At 39.0% G+C, this 18,183-nt stretch overlaps 2 protein-coding genes across 2 annotated transcripts; both read right to left on the bottom strand.

Annotated features, from left to right (window-relative positions):
• Nucleotides 1–2,100: 2,100 nt before the first annotated feature.
• On the bottom strand, nucleotides 2,101–5,400 carry LOC113672024 (frizzled-10-B). Its single transcript, XM_027188292.2, has one exon. It carries the CDS (start codon nucleotides 5,052–5,054, stop codon nucleotides 3,090–3,092), a length of 1,965 nt encoding a protein of 654 aa, XP_027044093.2. The 5' UTR covers nucleotides 5,055–5,400; the 3' UTR covers nucleotides 2,101–3,089.
• A 6,997-nt stretch (nucleotides 5,401–12,397) lies between these two features.
• Nucleotides 12,398–17,525, bottom strand: LOC113671982 (uncharacterized). Its single transcript, XM_089180735.1, has 4 exons — nucleotides 17,327–17,525; nucleotides 15,150–15,224; nucleotides 14,779–14,961; nucleotides 12,398–12,778 (listed from the first exon to the last, which is right to left on the bottom strand). The coding sequence occupies exons 1-4, from the start codon at nucleotides 17,383–17,385 to the stop codon at nucleotides 12,604–12,606; spliced, it is 492 nt and encodes a 163-aa protein (XP_089036861.1). The 5' UTR covers nucleotides 17,386–17,525; the 3' UTR covers nucleotides 12,398–12,603.
• Between the last annotated feature and the right edge of the window lie 658 nt (nucleotides 17,526–18,183).

The raw sequence follows: 18,183 nt of genomic DNA, 5'->3' as shown, positions 1-18,183 counted from the left end.
TGAAAGTTATTTTCTCCTTAATGATATCGTGGCTAAAAAGTATCCAAATTGTGAAGACGTGATAAAACCATCGTCAGCGGGGAGATATTTCGAACAGATGAATCGAGAATTTCAGCGACGGCAACTTAAATATATTTTTGAGAGAGCCCTTCGGGATTCTTAATTGCTTGGGGTTGGAGGCCATTCCAATCTCAATTGTGAAGCTTCTTGAGCTTTTTTAGTTTCCAACACTAAGTAAGCAACCGAATTTCAACTGTGGATCACCATGGCGAGATCTGCTCGTTAAAAATGAACTTGCCCATTTCATTGTAGCACAAGTATAAGGCATCGATCAATGTAAGCTGTTAGACTGAAAGTTTGTTTTCGATTCTTGTGTGTTCTTAATTGCCCGTAACGGATATACTCTCAGGCAATCTATCTTCTCTCATATTCATTAGCATTGTTGTTTTTTGGCATGTTTAAGATTCATTTTTAAGATAGTTCAACACCACTTCATTTCCTAATTGACATGGTCTTCATACACAAAGGATTAGGAACGTATGGCGCCAGTATTTCCAAAATAACGTGAGCCTTAGGGCACTTTTAGAGAAGATTTTGTGGGTTTTGTTTTATATCCCAGCTATTGTTCAATAAAAGCAACTTTAAATGATCTGAAGATAAACAAAATGGATTCCAAATTGCACTTAATTCCTTCGAAGCAATTCATTTATTTTTTAGATGGCGTGGATGTTCTTGCAAAAATCTAAACAAATAATTTCGTCGACTAACTGAAATAACTCTAAGTCCAGCTAAAGACTTTCAGGGTAATCGAGCTTTCTATTTTAAGAAATCTGTTGTAAACAAATTTGATCCGATTGATTATGCATCTTTGTCAAGTGCAATTGGTTCCTTTGATTATTTCGCTTTCCTCTTCTTTGGCCTTTTTTCCTGCTAAATAGTTCAAGCTGCTTTAGATTAAGGATACAGCTGATCACGTAGTCAATTCCCTCGTGGTCGCCTAGATTTGTATGTGGTTTCCTTTAAGCAAGTCCTATACGTGAAATTATGTATCAATCATGCAATGAAAGTCGTAACACGAAATACGTGATAGTATCTTAAGTGATAAAATGATAACTGAAGAAGAGCTTTATTTCGTTCACTCTAGTTTTGTTCAGAGCGTCATTGTGAAATTTTCTGCTTCGACGTAGACAAAAGAGTCGTGAAATATAACCTTAAACCACCTCGTAAACAATCGATAGTCTCAAGACCTGTCTCCTTAAGTCAGCTTGTAATCCCTGTTTTAGTTCTTGGCGTCAAAAGAGCATTTACGCCGTACGACAACAATATCAAGTTCCGTTTTGATTTCCCACCAAAAATATGGTACTCCTTCACTTCTAGTCTTTTATTCCGAGTTAATGAATTTGCTAAGAACAACATCTTCAAAAGAGGCCAGACCTGGCGTTTGTGCCGGAAACCCAAATGTACATTGAGGGATATTCATGAGCAATTCACTTCAGAACCGGAGACATCCATAACACCCATAACAAGATTTATATAAGCAATGTACTGTATTTACAGCTATAAGGCTTGGCAGACGTCTTCCGTGGACTAACCCAGGAATGACCTGTCTTTAAAAGATGTGTTTGCGTCGGTTTTTGAAAATTATTAATTGGATTGGAATCAAAGAGACCGTCCTTTCTGATATTCCACAGTTGTAACTCCTCTTATCACGGTTATATTAAGAAAAAACTATAGTGCGGTTGACTTCAATTAATTTGAAAGTTTTTGATTGCCTGGTTTCAATTCGACCAGGTGGAGAATCATTCATACTTGTTGAAGAAAAAAAAACCCTAATGGTCATGTTTGCTTCTTAGTGACAGTTTCATGAAAAACCCTTTCCGACTTTGTAAACTCCTAGATTTCAAATGCCACAGAAATTTAATACACAGCAGTCGTTTCATTTTCATTGACTCGAAATCTGAATAGCGAACTCTAAGTTATGAAAACGATAGGCTCGCGTTATTTTCTATCACAACGGGAATAAGCGAAAAATCAGACGTACTGAAAACTTCAAGCTGTGAATGACAAATGTGGGTGAATTAAATTGAATAGCACGATGAATTTTAAATGTCAGATATAAATAGTGTTTAATAATTGAAAATAAAAGCGTGACCCTTAACATTTCCATAATACAAGCTCGTCTGTAGGCGACATACCTTAACCATTTTAGTTATGACTGAAAATTCTCGATACATTTAACACTGAACCGCTGTAATACGGATGACTGCGTTTTTTACACGAGAACCTGTTGTGAATTAAGTGATCTCTTCTGTTGACAAGCTAGCAAAAATATGAATTGCAAATACGCTCCCTTCTGTAATTACACTTGGCCCCTCCTGAGCGAAAAATCCACATATCAAAAGTTAACAACTAACAACAAGGCCACGCAGCGTGAATTCGAGGATAACACAGCGTTTAGACGTACTGTTATTCCAACCGTTTAAAAATGTATTGTGCAGTTAAGAAGTTGTAAATGTTCTCGCCTCATTTAGTTAAGGGAACTCTTAACACTGTTATCACTTAAAGCGGAATGATTTACCAATGATTCAATAGTTGTAATCTGTCTCTATCTTTATGTCAACGGCGAAAGCGGTATGAAACGCATTTGCTTAAGTCTCCTTTTTCCGACTCGATGTGAACGTGCGCGAATTTCGTGTGTATCTGTTTCCTCTGTTTTGATATTCAACAAACTCTTTCATCAAAAAGATTCTTTTTCTCAAGTGGAAGTAATTAAATCCATAAAACGTGACACGCTTTCAAGTTTTGTTTCAAGTTGATATCGTCTCTCTGCATCATAACCAACGCTGATTCATTTTTACCTTTGGGCTATTTCATGTGACACTGTCGCTAAATCATCAGAACCAGTGACATCGCTCCTTCCTCGAAGGCGCGGTGAATATCAGAGTTCCTAATCGCATAAATCAGCCATCTGAGACGTGTGAAGGTGTCAAGTATGAAACATTCATCTGTTTTCTTTAAGAAAAGAAAACTTTCAACCGCGATTAGGTTTCTGTTTTTACCGCACAGTCATACGAAACATAAGCCTTGTTTTACACAGTAGCGCCTGCCGCAACGCTACTTGCTTTGCTCTGAGGCAAACTTGATGGCGAATGAACTGGCAATGATGTGACAGCTGTTGAAGAGCTTTGTGAACAAGGGACTGGCGCGTTAAACGTGTAGGGAACTTGTGGGTTTGCCGCTCCGCGATCGCGAAAATGATTTGTTTTAAAACTGTTTGTGGAGTTTTGTTGTGTGAGCGGTTTTTTCTCGGAAGATTTCTCGGATTTGCCTCGACATTTTTTTATATAAAATTTTCGCCAAGACTGGCACGTTTTTGTGGACCAAATCCACATGTTCGACGTGATGCCAACCGCTAATAGCATAAAGTACTTTACGGTGAAAAGTTCGACGCTCGGGCCCTGATCCTCCATGCAGTTCTCGTCCCCTTGACATTGCAAGACGTTAAGCCGCCAACGTTCCATGTTTGCGTGCTCGTAAAAATAGCAAGCGACGACTGAAGTCACTGGAACAGTGTACAAAATGGAAAACACTCCGATTCTGACCATAAGTTTCTCTAGCTTGTTCGTGTCAGTTTCCTTATTCTTTAACACTGTTCGAATTCGAAAGAGCGCGATGAAGCCCGCCAAGAGAAACAGCGTTCCGACAATGAGATAGAAACATAACGGAGCGAGTACGTACCCCCCTAGGTTTTGCTGATCGCTGTTACCCACATAACAAATCCCGGCGAGTTCATCTGTGTCGACTTTTCTCATGATAAGGGCGATGATAGTCTGTACGGCGGGCACAGTCCAAGCCACGATGTGAAAATAAGTAGCTTTAGCTTCGATCGCCTCTTGTCCCCATTTTAATCCTGCGGCTAAAAACCAGGCGAACGTTAACATCACCCACCATAGCGCTGAGGCCATTCCGAAGTAATAAAGCATCAAAAAGACCACTGAACAGCCTGCGTGGTCGGCAATGTTCAAACCCACTGCTATTACATGATGGTTAGCCTTGTCGCATATAATGTTTTCCGTACCCGCGATGGCGCGGACTATAAAGGCGATCGAGTAGAGATTATAACAGAACGACAGGAAAATAATTGGCCTTTCGGGGTATTTAAATCTTGCCGTGTCGATAGCGAACGTAAGAACCGTAAACGCAGTGGAAATGAAACACAATACTGACCAAATCGTGACCCAAGTCTCCACGAATTGTCTGTTGCTCGGAGTGAAGAAGACGTCTTCGCCGCACCTGGGGACGCAAAGGTCATATTTTTCAACGCGAACAAACTTCTTGGCGAGCAGGTTTCTTGAATTATTTTTGCATAACGATGGAATGCTCACGGCCCCAATATCTGTCTGATTAGGATATATTTCTTTAGTGCCTTCGCTTGTAGTCGGTGCAACTGTTGACTGATCAGGTGTCCATGAACCGGGAATTTGTCCTAATTTTTTCAACACTTCTTTATACTTTGGGTCCAAAGAATCAATATTTTTCCAAAATTCCGACATGTTCATCGCTTTGTGATCCATGTTTGGATCAGCCATGCACAATTTGCTAGGGTCGCTCTTGGCTCTAGGGTCACCCTGAAAAGGCATCTGACTGCAATCTAGAATGTCAGGCCAGTCGAATCCAAACTTCTGCATCACTGGGGTACATCCATTTCTCGCTGCCTCACACATGGATCTGCAGGAGTAAATCGGATGATCTACTCCCTCGGCGCACATTGGTGCAAACATGGAGCACAGAAAAAATCGTAACTGCGGCGCACAGTTCACAGCAATCAGCGGCGCGAATTCGTTTATTTTTGTAGCCGCATCCTCTTCGTTCTCCTGGCCCATAAAATTCGGGAACTGCGTCATGTTGTAACCGAGGTTCGCGCAGAGAGGTATTGTGATTTTTTGACATTTTGATTTTTTCCCAAGCAATCCAGGCAAACAGACGAGAAGTAGAAAGAAAAGTGGACCCAGAGATTGGCTCAAGGCCGAAATCCTTCTCCACAGTTGCCTCATATCTTTGTTACGACTGAACCAACAAGAGCCTCATCCGTCACTTCACAGAGAAAAGCCGCAACTGCAAGTAATATCCATTGATGACTCTCATTCGTTATTTGCTTTGAAATTGTGAATGTCAAACCTTACCATGCCTGCTGCGCCTGTCAAACTGTCAATTATCTTTTTGTTTCAGAGACAGGTGGATTCTTGCTAGAGTTCCACCTCGTCAATCAGCCAATCAAAGCGGTAGATTTCGGAATTAAAGGTTTTCCGCAAAATGGGCCAGATGAAAGCGCGACGACGCAATTTGCGGTCTTTGTCGGGGCGTTTTTAGTGAGTATAACAAGACACGTTCAGCGGAAATTGTTCTGATTTTTAATATTCAGGAAGCGCTCCTGTTGGAGATTTCAGCAAGTTATTAAAATGCATTTATGCGATGTTTTTCAATTATCACCGAAGAACGTTTTCCCCGAGGAATTCTAATTAACCTACGTTTAGAATTCTGTTCATCAGTGATAACAGAAGGTTTTAGTCCTTTCAAGGAGACCCAAGCAGATACATGTTGAAGCTCGATTTGTTTTGAACAAGAGGATAAAATTTGCGCGATCACGTTTGTTTGAACCAAGCGTTTTCTCTTAAAAAACCTTTTAGCTTAAGTGACGTGCTCTAGTTTCAAAAGCTAATAAACTCCTCGCTTTTTATGGTAATAAATTATTCCTTTCTTTTATGGCACATGTCATTATCTTCTGACGGAGAAGGTTCTTTTTCCATTCTTGTCTGTCAAAGCGTGACTTCAAAGACGCCTTTGAAATGTCCTTCCGCCTGAATAAACATCTAATTTTGTTGAACTGATTCAACACAAAGTGCGTAAATGGAATATACGCGGGCACATTGTGGACGTTATTGTCCAAAGAGCCGTGTGATAACAACTTTTACTGCACGTTTTTACTAACAAAACTAATGTCCTTTCTTCCAGTCTGGTATAAACTTTTTGATCCTGCCCAATGTTTTGGTATATCGGTTTAATTGAGGCATTAAACTTCAATGAGGGTGCCGAGCCCGGATAAACAAGGACCTTAATTGAATACCGACAAAGATATGAAAGTGCGATATTTTTTTTGATAAATCCATGTTGATTGAAATTCATCTTCCCTTGCTGATAAAGCGCGCCGATTTCACGACTCGTCGTGTGTCGAGTTGTGTAGTACCTAATTTGTTTTGAGTCATAACAAAGTTTGTTACTAAAAGGCTCCACAATATGGGCCGATGTTTTGTTTTGGTAATTTCCTTTGACATGAATTAGCCCTTGAAATGTTTCTAAAACCGTGGCTTTGTGCTAATGTTTGCTAATTAAGTTTTTGAAAAAATTGTCTAAACGCGGCCTAAAATTCGAGTACGTCGCTCAAAATAGTTTGTTGTTTTAAATCATTGTGCAAAATGTTGGCGAAAAACTACCAAAAATTAAAAATGTATTCTACCTTCTCAATTTTCACTGGAATTTGCTTGATTTTCCACTCTTTTCCTTATGTATATTGAAGTATTAAGATGGGGAGACTGGGGCGAGACTTAAAAATTTCGCAATCTACCTCCATCGTAAAATACGTATCTATCGTTTTTCCTTGTGCAGAATATTCGCGTCATTCGGTGTCTCATTTCTGGGAAAACCTAGTTAACAATCAACGAAATAGAACAAGGAAATGAATAGAGAGCGATACATGGCGATTTGTGCTTGACATAATTTGTGACCAAAGTGAAAATCCATCTGTAACGAAAAGTAGCAATTTCAGAAAGCAAATGAATGATAACCCCGAGAGCATTAGCTGCCGTGATCTTTGCTTATTATTCAGGCTGTACTTCAATATTCAGGTTGAGCTTTAATATCTAGTTCGCTACAAACTTATTAAAAATTTAAGACAGGCCTGATTTTAAATCTCCCAGATCACAAAGCTCCTGAAAAGCCGATAGAAATAGATGAATTAAAAGAACTGTTATGAAGTATTTGAAAGGGCAAAAAGAAAGAAAGAAAGAAAGAAAGAAAACCTCAGCAGAATTGGCAGCTGCGAGAGCGACGAATTAATACTTTTTAAGATTTTCTAAGGTTGATTGAAGAACAGACAGATCATAAATTATTTCTACATTGATAAATGAAATGTCTAGTGCGAAAGTTCGCTTATGATTTTAATTCATCCAGTATAAATGTATCAAGATAAAATTGCAGAAGTTGAAATATAATTTCTGTTGTCAAAATGCTTGTCTGTTTTTGTATTTGAAGATCATAAAGGTTGTTTGATCATACGACGTAGATGCAAACTGTTTTCAGTTACAATAAAATATGAAGTGATAAACAGTAATAAGTTCGATTCATACACAGATTTAATTTACAATTTAACGTGGTAATTAAAAAAAGGAAGTTACATCTTTGTGAGAATGCCCCAGGCAACACCCCTGTCTGGCCGCTAATAAGAGAATTATCTACCCCATAGATAGCCCCACTCCACAAAGGCTTTTATCAACGTGAGGCGTTTCGTGCCGTGGTTTTACTTATCTTTATGATATTTTATTAGTGTTGAAATATGGAAGACAGTTAAAGGCGTTCATTTACTGATAAAATCTCTCTAATATGGAAAAGTGCACAGGCAATTTTGATGTTGACTCTATGTCGTACATTCCTTTTAATAAAATGTTCCACCATTCAAATTAACCAGAAAAGCTATTTAACCTCAGATTTTATCTCCGTTGGATCACGAAATGGAGTGAGTGGTCTCCGTGGAATCATTAAAGACAGGCGAGGCCTTGCTTGCACATCCTCAACTGGATTTCGTTTCCTGTGTGGTTTAATTTGTTTTGTGATTCAATGTTCATGAGTTTTTAAACAGCCTCGAACAATGCGTAGTTGTATTTTAGAAAGAGGATTGAGAAAAATTATCTACCAAAAGTACAACCCCTACACCACCTACTTTGCAAGACAGTATTACCTCAGTGATAGTCTTTTGTCGTCAATAAATTTACCAACGGTCAAACAGTAACTCGCTTGCTCGTACTCAGAGACTAGGGATGTTTCTCGTTAAATAAAAAGCATTCCTGCTTGATGTAAAAAGCGCTAACAGTGAACTTGTACACCTTGTGGCAACGTTTTGCACACTAACACAGTTTTATTTCGATATCTCATTCTATTTATATGTAGAATGGAAAGAGTGCCAACGACCAAAAAAAAGTGCATGTGTTAGTGATTTGTAACGTCTGTTTCCTATTTGAGTTTCTTCCTACCATGAAACTTCTGTTTATCCTCTTAGTTAAACTCAAGCCATTTGAGGTCACTCGAAGCTCGAAACAAAATAGTTTTTTGGGATAATGACTGATTTATGAAGAAGTTTGGGCTAAGGAATTTTGCAGATTCCTCTTATTTGTGAACATAAAAGATAACAAATTGACCTCGCGCTAAGAGCTAATTACTTTCCCACGTTTTACGTGACCCAACCTCCACATTTCTGTCATTAAGATTAAAATAAGATTTCGCATTTCCTTGTTCCCTGATCATATCATTTCAGTGAAGGTATTCAAGTTTCTAATCCGAACTGAAAGTTATTCAAGGCAATTTCCTCTGTAGATCACTCTGTCCTTTTGATCTACACGTACAAGATTAACTGAATGTCTGTTGTCTGACTTCTTGCACAGTGGTGACCCTGTGATTCTTGGAATCTGACACTGATCAATGGAGCAATATTTTTATTCATTTCTTGAGACATAAGAAACACCAAACAACTTTTTTTTATCTTGAGGAAGAACATTACTAAAATATTGGTTTCATAAAACAGAAAAATACAATGATAATGTACAAAAAGAAAACAAAGAGAGCTAAGAATGCCGCCGAAATCCACTGACACTTAAGGGCAGGGCGCCATGACAATGTCACTGCATGAAATAAGTAAAATCGCCCCAAAAAACCGTAAGATGTTAGACACTGTCAAAGATATAGGAAAAGAATTATAACCTGCACCTCTTCCCCACGATGCAAAAGTTTGTGAAATTTAACGACGTGGCAGAATCATATATTTTAATCGTTAGATTACAACATACTTTTACCAATTTCATGGTGCTCTCTCCCGATGACCAACTTGAAAGATTTAGGCAAAACATTTCTAAGATTCACACTTTCTGAAAAGTTGTGACCAGCCTATTTAAAATTGTGGCCAGAAATGTACGAAAAAGAAGCCTTAGGTAAAACGCGGGATCTCTCGTCAGTCAAGAAGCTATTTTCGCCGGTGTTTTAAAGTCTGTTAATGGGACTTCACTGAAGCTAACTCAAACAAAAGGAAAGAGGTGATATCTTTTTCGCAAGATCTCGCGAGAAGTTGAAAGGTCAACTGCGGAAATTTATACACCGTGCTTTACAAAATACCACATCAGGCAAACAAAATTTTTAATATCTATCACATTATATGTTTACCACATCAAAAATTTCAAACCACTCAAATCAGTATCATAACGTCTATAAAGATAAAGAGCTTATTGCGAAATTCACGTAACTCTGATTCTGATCGATGTAAACTGTAGACGTGAATTTCTGCAAATTTAAAAATAGCGTATAACTCCTGAATTTTTTTAGAACAGCTTGAACAGTCAAGGAGGGCATCAACATGATTTATGTAGAAAAATTTTGTACTTGCAAGGGCGAACGTTGAGTCACTTAACTTGTAGTGATACCTGCAAAACCGATCCGACCCTATTGATGCACCTACACTGAGGAACAACGCTGAGAGGTAAGGAAATCTTTGGAAAGAAAGGAATAGCCTGTATGTGAATGGGATACATGTTGATAATAAACAGATAAAATTTAATCTCACTCTACAATACACCAGTAGGCTCCTCTGTGATTCGGTAAACATGGCTCAAGGTTAGGCGTGTTTGTGCGTCGGCTCATTCGGGAAATCTTTATATCAGATCATTGTGATAATCCACTCGGTTTTTCAGTCCTGTAGGGCGTGTGGGTAATTTTAACTCGTCCGACAAATGTCCGAGACTGCGCTTCAGAGATTTTGTTACAGGTTCAAGTGGAATTATTGTATCGGTGAAGTCTGCCTTTTTCCTTTATAAAAGGTTTATGCCACACATTTCCTCCGAGACAACTTGTCGGCGAGAGTTGAAACTAAACAGTTCCCCTATTTTCTCATTTAGTGTATCAAAATTGCATTCCGGTGAAATCAGTATTCAAATACCACACATAGGAATCGCCCTAAAGCTGAAAGCTAATATCATTTCAACTAAATGCTGCCGTTTTTGACTAAGGAGGCAAGAATGGGGATTAAGAGGAATTAAGATAAACCTGAGAGAGAAAAGAGGATTAACTTAATAAGTACACTTAAAAATTAGAGTCAATTAGCGTTAAAAGGAAACCGAAAACGGACCTATTTAAAACTGGAGAGACTCTCATCCAGGCTACCCAAAGGATCGTCAGTCAGTACTTCCTAGCATAGGTGATTCAGATCATATTCGGGTGAAATACGTCAAGTACTTTTCTGCCTTGAAACTTGCTGTTTACTAAATAGCTTGCGTCAATCAGTCCAAATCAAGAGAAAATGGGGCCATGTTCAAGTATATTCTTTTACTGACAAAAGCCCAAACGATACAAGAAACAGACTAGAAAAGCGCTGCTCTCAATTTAGAGTGGCGTGGGAACCGAAATTTGAAACTTGGATTTAGTGTGAAACATAAACCTTTTTGAATGGCCAGCAATGAAAAAGGATGGAATTTGTATGAAGCATTTATCATAGTTTGGGCGACGCTGCTTCCTTTGATTAGCTGTATTTGTTTATTGTATTTATCTGTTTATTATCGGCTTTGATGTATCCAAAATGTCATACCATTTGTTTTTCTTGTTAGAATGATAATAGACATAATTGGGACGGTTGGTCGTTAAAAAAAGAGCAAAAGACGGGGCCAGATTACCTTGTTTTAACGACACCGGAAATCGGCCTTCGGTTAGAGGCGCAACCTAACAAACTGCTTGAAAAACCCGACACAGTACTAGAAGAAGTGTATGAGAAGAAACTTCAGATTAAAATCACCCTTGTAACCTAGTCCCAAAGAAAGATAGCACTCACGCGTGTGGCGGGAAAAAGCGCGAGGAAATGAAATCTGTTGTAGTTATTGACACTAATGAAAAAAGGGTAAATTTTGAAGATAAAGTCGTTAACTGCTGATAAACTGAATTGTAGAATCTTCACTTCTTCACCTGGCTGAGGCTGACTGTACCTCAGTTTAGCACGAGTGCATTGACAATTAAGAGGAGATTGACCAGTGCGAGCATAGGCATTCTAAATTAGGACAGATAATCAGAACAAACTCAGTAAAAATACCCACACTGTTACTAGTGTGGTAGAAACATCTTCGAAGAATTAGAAAAACACCGTGATTTATTATTGGTATAGATGTCTTTCCTATCTTCTACAAAATACAAACCATTCCGATGTTTATTACACTGTTCAATCAACGGTTCTGCCTTTATGTTGTGTAGGCTTCTGCTGGTGCACAAGGAACTCAGCTCGAACAGCTGTGAAAACAGTTGCTATCGTTATCGCGAAATTTCCTTACTCAGCTTCTTCTTAATTTATGGCTGATAATGAACTGATAATTTTCGAAAAAAGAAAATTGAGTAAAGGACAGTTGAGTTTTAGATGACACCAGCCACAGCTGGTGTTTCTATGAACTTACAGTATGATACAGAGGTAATTATCAGATGTCTCTTTGCATGACTGCATGAAATGCCTTTGCTATTCGTCGTGGTACAAAGACGATACCAAAAAAAAAGAGCTTTTTAGTTTCCCGATATACATGGGCCACAAAATCCTCACAGCCAACGTCAAAAGGAGTGTAAGCAAGCAGGAGTCTATTACCATTGAAGCAAGTCATTGGAGGGGACGAAAAGGTGGGAGCCAAGGAACATGAACCTGACAACTGTTATCTTGACCTAACACCAAATTCTTGTGACTCATTTACAAGGAAATGTGTAATAGCTACAGAGGAGAACTGACAATCAGATCTTGGGAGTTAAAGGGTTAAAAGTAGTAATAAAGGAGGCAAGACATACAATTTTTGCCGGATAAGAAGGTGAAAGGGTTTTCCACAAGGCTCCCTGGGATTTCAGGGGTTTATCCCTGATTAAAGGGTAGCTTTTCTATCTTTTACATATGATCTGAATTCCAGGCTTGCTGGACATAAAAAATATTAAAACTAACAAAGAGTGACACTATCGACATGAAATATCCAACTTAAGAATAAGTTCTTGATTTTGGAAATGGTGGAGATTGGCACATCACGAGTTTTGCGCCACCAGAAATGACAATGAAGACAATTGAATTTCATCGCTTTTGATACTATACGGGTTCGTTTAATGTTGTGAAAATCTTTAAAAATTTCTTTAGAGTGTTTAATCAAACAAGCGCTCTGGTCATACAAGGGAGAGTTAAGAGAGGATCTCTTGTTTTACCATAATGTTCGTCAGAATAAAGAAGTGGTTGGAATGGGAGTTTAGACTGAGTAAAATCATTCTAGCCCTAGATTGTTCGTATCATAAGTCCGTGAAATAAAGATTTGGAAGTGAGGTAACAGAAAAATTGTCCGGTGGGTCATTCTTTTGAAACAGAGAGAACTGATCGGCTTCCCGTTTTATTTTTAAATCCCAGAACTCTCTCAGAACATCTGAAGTCTGTCTCCGAAGGTTAATTTCGTCCTCCTCTAGTTGTCTGTAAAGGAAAAAAGTTGCCGCGCTTTATGCTTTTGTAACGACTCAGTGATAAATTATCGCGAGGGATTGTTATGAGACAAAACATTGTGAAATGCTCTTTGTGTGACACTCAAATAAAAGGCCTTCAACTAGAGAAAAGAATGGAACGAGTTTTCTTAAGTACTTTGTTCGATCTTTCTCACTTAGACTATCCTAGGAAAGCAGACCTAACAGTTCTCTTCCAGTAGAACCAACCCACCACTGCTCCGACAAAAGGTGTTTGAAGACCCAGTCGTTTGTTTTTCCTCATCAATCTGACCAAACTCTTGCTATGACCACAAGCCATTTTTTGTATTCTCTTCTGACGTTATTACCCCGTGTATCTGACTAATATTCAACAATTATTCGCCTCAGGCTCCTTGGATATTGTTGAATAATCACTTCGACTTCGTCTCGGGGATTATTCAACAATATTCACTGACCCTGAGGTGAATAATTGTTTTAGTATAATTGCTAAGGTGCTTCGAATTCTGTTGTGAATTCGTTTTGTTGTTTGAACCATTCTTTTACAATTGTTTTGTTTACTCGTATTGAGATAAGGAGCCAGTCTCTCAATTTAACAGGTTTATTGAGAGCAGTGAGCAAAAACTTCATAACTTTCTTTTGGAAAGTGTTACGCCAAACGTAGTAGCATCGTTTGTGCTCATCACTATTGAATTTTCCTCCATCACGTTTATCCCTTCCCTGGTGACACTGACAAAACGCAAGGCAACCATTGTGAAATTTAACGCCCCTGCTAGATTCACCTCGCGCGAGGCGATTAGAGCGCGATTTAGCCTGATATGACACAATTCTCGACCACTCAGGGCGCGCGCTTCTTTATAATCACCGGCCCAGTTGTTCGGAGGACGATTGGCGCTAACCCAGGGTTAATTTTTAATCTGGGTTTCTTTATTTCTTTCTTCAAAAACCTTTTCAGATAATTTCCTCTATTATTTTTGGAGCATCCAAGCATTAAATTGTAGACAAAAATAATTTCACTGAATATTCTTTTAAGGCTTCAGATCTGAAACTAGATTTCACACTAACCCTGGGATATCTTAACCCAGCTTTGAACAACGCGGCCCGGAGTAATTATACTAATAGTACTATAAGGACACCACTACCAACTGAGTTACGCCGGAAACCTAGTACTTGGGAGTATCTAGTAACTGCATTGGGATGCACGTTTTTGAATGCCGTCGAAGCCTGGATTTCTCAGGCTTCTTTTCTGTAATTTCGTTGATTGCAACTCACCTGTAATGATCATCTCTTTAATAGTACTTATATTTTATCCGCAGGCCAAAATAATACTAATTTCATCTTAATTGGGATGATTGACAGACTTATTGGGCTACAATGCAAATAAAATAATCCGATAGCCCATTAGTAGGAGTTTTATCTCCCCTGATTTGAAAAAAGAAAGAAAAAAAAAAGCGAGTGTTGATCAAACGTTGTCCTCACTGCACCAAACTCTTTATCATATGTTTTTTTCAGTTCTCTTCTAAGCATCTGTTTTTGGGTGTCCCGGTCTTATCGATCCATGTGCTTCGATAAATATTTATACTCAAAAATGTTGAAATATTCCCCAGAAAACAGGTAGCCCATCTCGACCCTTCCTCCCCATTAACCCTTTTACTCCCATGAGTGACCAACATAGAATTTCTCCTCAAAATATAAATGAAACATCAAGCAGACAAGTAACGAGAATACAGAATAGTATCAATTAGGGGATCACTAAGTGATCCAATACCTTATTCTCCAAACTAACATAGACAATAAGGAGAATAACTGATTGGCATTTGGGAGTGAAAGGGTTGACGCCACTTCCTCCCGGTGCCGCTGCGACCGTTCTGCCAGTAAAGCTTCGAGTGTAGCAATTTTCTTCACTTCTATTCGAGGAGATACTCCATCAGCTAAAAGACTTGAGTTTCAAAGTAATTTAACATCGTGGTCCATACGACAAGAGAACTTATTTACCTCACTTCATCGTTTTGCTCATTGCATCTTTCCTCTGTAGTATCCAGTGCAATTTTCTTTAATAAACTTTCTTTCTTCAACGACCGAATTTCTTCCTCCATCTTAGCTGTTTTGTTCTCCATGTAGGCTTTCCATGTCAGTGGCATCGAGTATGGGAAAGGTATTCGTTGCTGATCCAGTAAACTACGTCAAATTCAAGAGAGTAGCATTAGGAATCCGAAACTACTTTGGACTTTCTTGTTCGTGAAAGCCTTTTAAATGATTTTCGAAACTTTAACAATCTTCTACACAATCATCCTTGGCCGTGGTACTATTATATTTTCCATTTATAACCTTATTATTCGAGGGGCCGTTATTTCTAAAATGCTTACTTGCTCACAAGCTGATGCTGTGTCTGAAGAACATCAATGTATTCCTCAGCTTCCTGTAGTCTCTTCCTTAACCTCCTGTTTCAGTAAACAAAATGCGCCCTTTAGAACTGAAACAATAGAAGTCACGAGGGGAGAGGAGAAGCTAAGAAATGAATCTTTTTAAGTTGGAGCTGCCCAATAAATAGTGGAGATTTTCTTCCCACCAAAATTCTCAAGAAATTCAGAGAAATTCTTGATCATGAAGAGCAATATTGAGGGTAAATATGATAAAGAATAATATTTGAGAAAGTAATCTAAAAGAAGAACAGAGTGTTTTGAAGAACAGACAATAAATATATCATCCTGTAAGCCTAGTTAGTATCTGCCAAAAACGCTTCGAAGACGACACTTTGGGTTACAAGGATAGCGAAAAGCATGAAGGCTATTCAGTTAAACTAGAAGCATCTGAATAACAATTGTCTTCCATTCGTTTAACCGTGGAGATAGAGAACAGTGGGCTCACTCGCCATCCTTAACACCGCAGTTACAAGAGAACTGGACCGAACGGACGCCTCACTACCGGCGTACACAGAAAGCCTACGCTTCGAATGTAAATTCTTACTTCCTCTTGCAAAGAGTAAGAAATATCAAGAAACGGACCACTCACTGCGAGACGGGCCACCAAGTTAAAATTCACTGCGGTTTTACAACAACAAGCTATAGGCGCTGTTTTCAAGTCGTAGACTACGTTAAGATTGCATTGAGTATTGAGTACTGCTTAAAGACGCTGTTGACCCGGCTCAATAAGACGGAGTGGTGCACAGAATTCCTTCTGAGTGAGGTAAAGTTTACAATGGGGAAACTGACAAACCTATGCTGGAGAGAATCAATAGGCATGACTGAGATATCCAACTCACTGGGGCACATGAATAAAGGGTGTAAGTTTCTAAAGAAACTGTGGTGCTGTGTCGGTGGGAGAGTGTAACAAGGTGCTTTAGTGTTATCAAATGAGTTGAAAACATAAATTGGCCACCGTAAAGAGTTTAAAGGCTGATGTTTCGAGGGTTAGCCCTTCGTCAGAGCTCTGACGAAGGGCCAACACTCGAAAACGTCAGCCTTTAAACTCTTAACGGTGGTCAATTTACGTTTTCATCTCATTAGGACATGGACCTCTGCCGCGATTTTCAGAACACAATTACATCAACGGACACCGGCCGTCTGTTGTGGGAAGAAGCGAGATTTTGTTCGTGATCGCCACAGTTACACTCTAAAGGTAAAATAGGCGACCTACGGAAGGCTTTACCAACAACACCAACAAGGACAGTGGGATAAAAATCCCACAAGCATGGATGCTGACGATCGAGAAACAGAACATCAAGAGAGCCGTGCAACAGCAGGCCGCTATGGAAATACGTCTGCTAAGTGCGCCAATCATACACAGACTGCGAGCAGTCCTTTCATTTTGGGTAAAGTCTGTCGCGGGAGTCCAAAAAGAAAATCAGTGAATACAGTTCCAGCAGCGCATCGACATCAATTTTTTTCGCTGATATTTTTGGACTCGCGCGACGGACTTCGCCGAGTAGAAGAGACTGCTCGTATAGTCTACGCCAGTCACGATTGTTGAATTTCAAGATAATTTGGTTTTATCAAATTATTTGATAATGAATTTCAGCCCATCACAGCTAAGCGTAATGGTCCAGAAGGTGACGCATGTACAGTTTAAACTTTGAAAGGGTATTGCCTGTAGCCGAAAATCAAAGTTTTAGTTTTGAGAACACATTATTTACCGTAAACTGCATTTGAGAACCTTTCAGCAGTAATAATGCTATGCCTAAAAGGTTGTGGGGTTTCAGTGCTGCTATCATATTAAGACGTTCTTCAATTTACAGAGGGAATGAATTGCTTTCGACTCTTCACTACTTGCGCAGTTTTCCTCCCATCTTTTAGACGACTTTCTTGAAGAAACATCCCATCATAATCATACTTGCACGAAATGGAAGATATGATACAGAAAAATACTATCTGATCAAGAGCACATCACCTGAACATGGTTGCTTGATCTGATACTAACATGAACGCCGATAGAATTGCTGTCATGTCAGTTATAACAAAATTCATTGTTTTGCGTCTTTTTGCCAAAAAGACACAAAACAATGAATTTTGATACGAACTGAAAATAAAAAAAAAAATAAACTCACCTTTTATAATCAGCTCTCTCCTTTCTTCTCGAGTGAAAGGAACTCCAAGCGTGTCCCATTTTAGCCGTTCCAACGAAAAAAAATTAGTGCCTTAATGAAACAAACAGATACGCTTTCCTTTCTCTAATTGTAGGAAACAACTTTGCTTTGTGACGAAACAAAACGAGGCTATCGCGCGTGCTGTAAGTAGCCAATCAGATTCGTCACTTCAACGGCGCGCTCAGAAACGAGAACACAAATATAGGAAGAAAACTTCCCCAACCAATGAGAAGGAAAGGGATGATCACGGGGATGAGTCATTCTTGTGACATAGATAACAGCGTCTCCTTTCCTTTTGAAAATTTAATTCGTAACCTGAGCTGTTTCTCCTGTGGGGGAGGGACTAAAACGTTTACAAGGGAAAGTAATTGGTCCCAATATGTTATCTTGAATCAAAATAATTCTTCAATTCACTGCATTCTCAGTAATGTCAAAATTGGATGAGGTCGAACCGACCACCGAAATCAGTATGCTAAAATTTACGAATCCAATTATTTCACATAATCAGGATATTTGGAGGCACAAATTCCGCAGAAACCCTTTTCAGATCTGAAGCTCTACTACTCAGGCTCTCGCAATGTATCGACTGTTTCTCAGTTCAAAAAACCCTGTAGGCTCTAAACAAATTGTTCTAAATTTACTATTTCCTCTATGTCGGCTACTGTCTACTTTCTGAGCATTTCAGGAGACCCCGTTTACCATACGTGCTGCTTCGACGGAATAATTTTCCTCTATGGACAATCCTCAGTCCTCAGCCGGCGGACAATTACCCACTGCGTTATGTCCGTGACAAGGCTAGAGGATCACGCATTCTGCTT

Source organism: Pocillopora damicornis, chromosome 8, assembly GCF_964200805.1.
Source record: "Pocillopora damicornis chromosome 8, jaPocDami1.2, whole genome shotgun sequence".
NCBI classification, from domain to species: domain Eukaryota; kingdom Metazoa; phylum Cnidaria; class Anthozoa; order Scleractinia; family Pocilloporidae; genus Pocillopora; species Pocillopora damicornis.
The sequence above is the reverse complement of the archived record's forward strand: the minus strand, read 5'-3'. Positions and strand labels throughout refer to the sequence as shown.

Coding starts and splice junctions, on each gene's coding strand:
- LOC113671982 (XM_089180735.1), bottom strand. CDS start 17,385: ATGGGACACGCTTGGAGTTCCTTTCACTCGAGAAGAAAGGAGAGAGCT. Junction 15,225..17,326: donor GAGAGAGCTGATTATAAAAG/GTGAGTTTATTT, acceptor TTACTGAAACAG/GAGGTTAAGGAAGAGACTAC. Junction 12,779..14,778: donor GAGCAAAACGATGAAGTGAG/GTAAATAAGTTC, acceptor TTTCCTTTACAG/ACAACTAGAGGAGGACGAAA.
- LOC113672024 (XM_027188292.2), bottom strand. CDS start 5,054: ATGAGGCAACTGTGGAGAAGGATTTCGGCCTTGAGCCAATCTCTGGGT.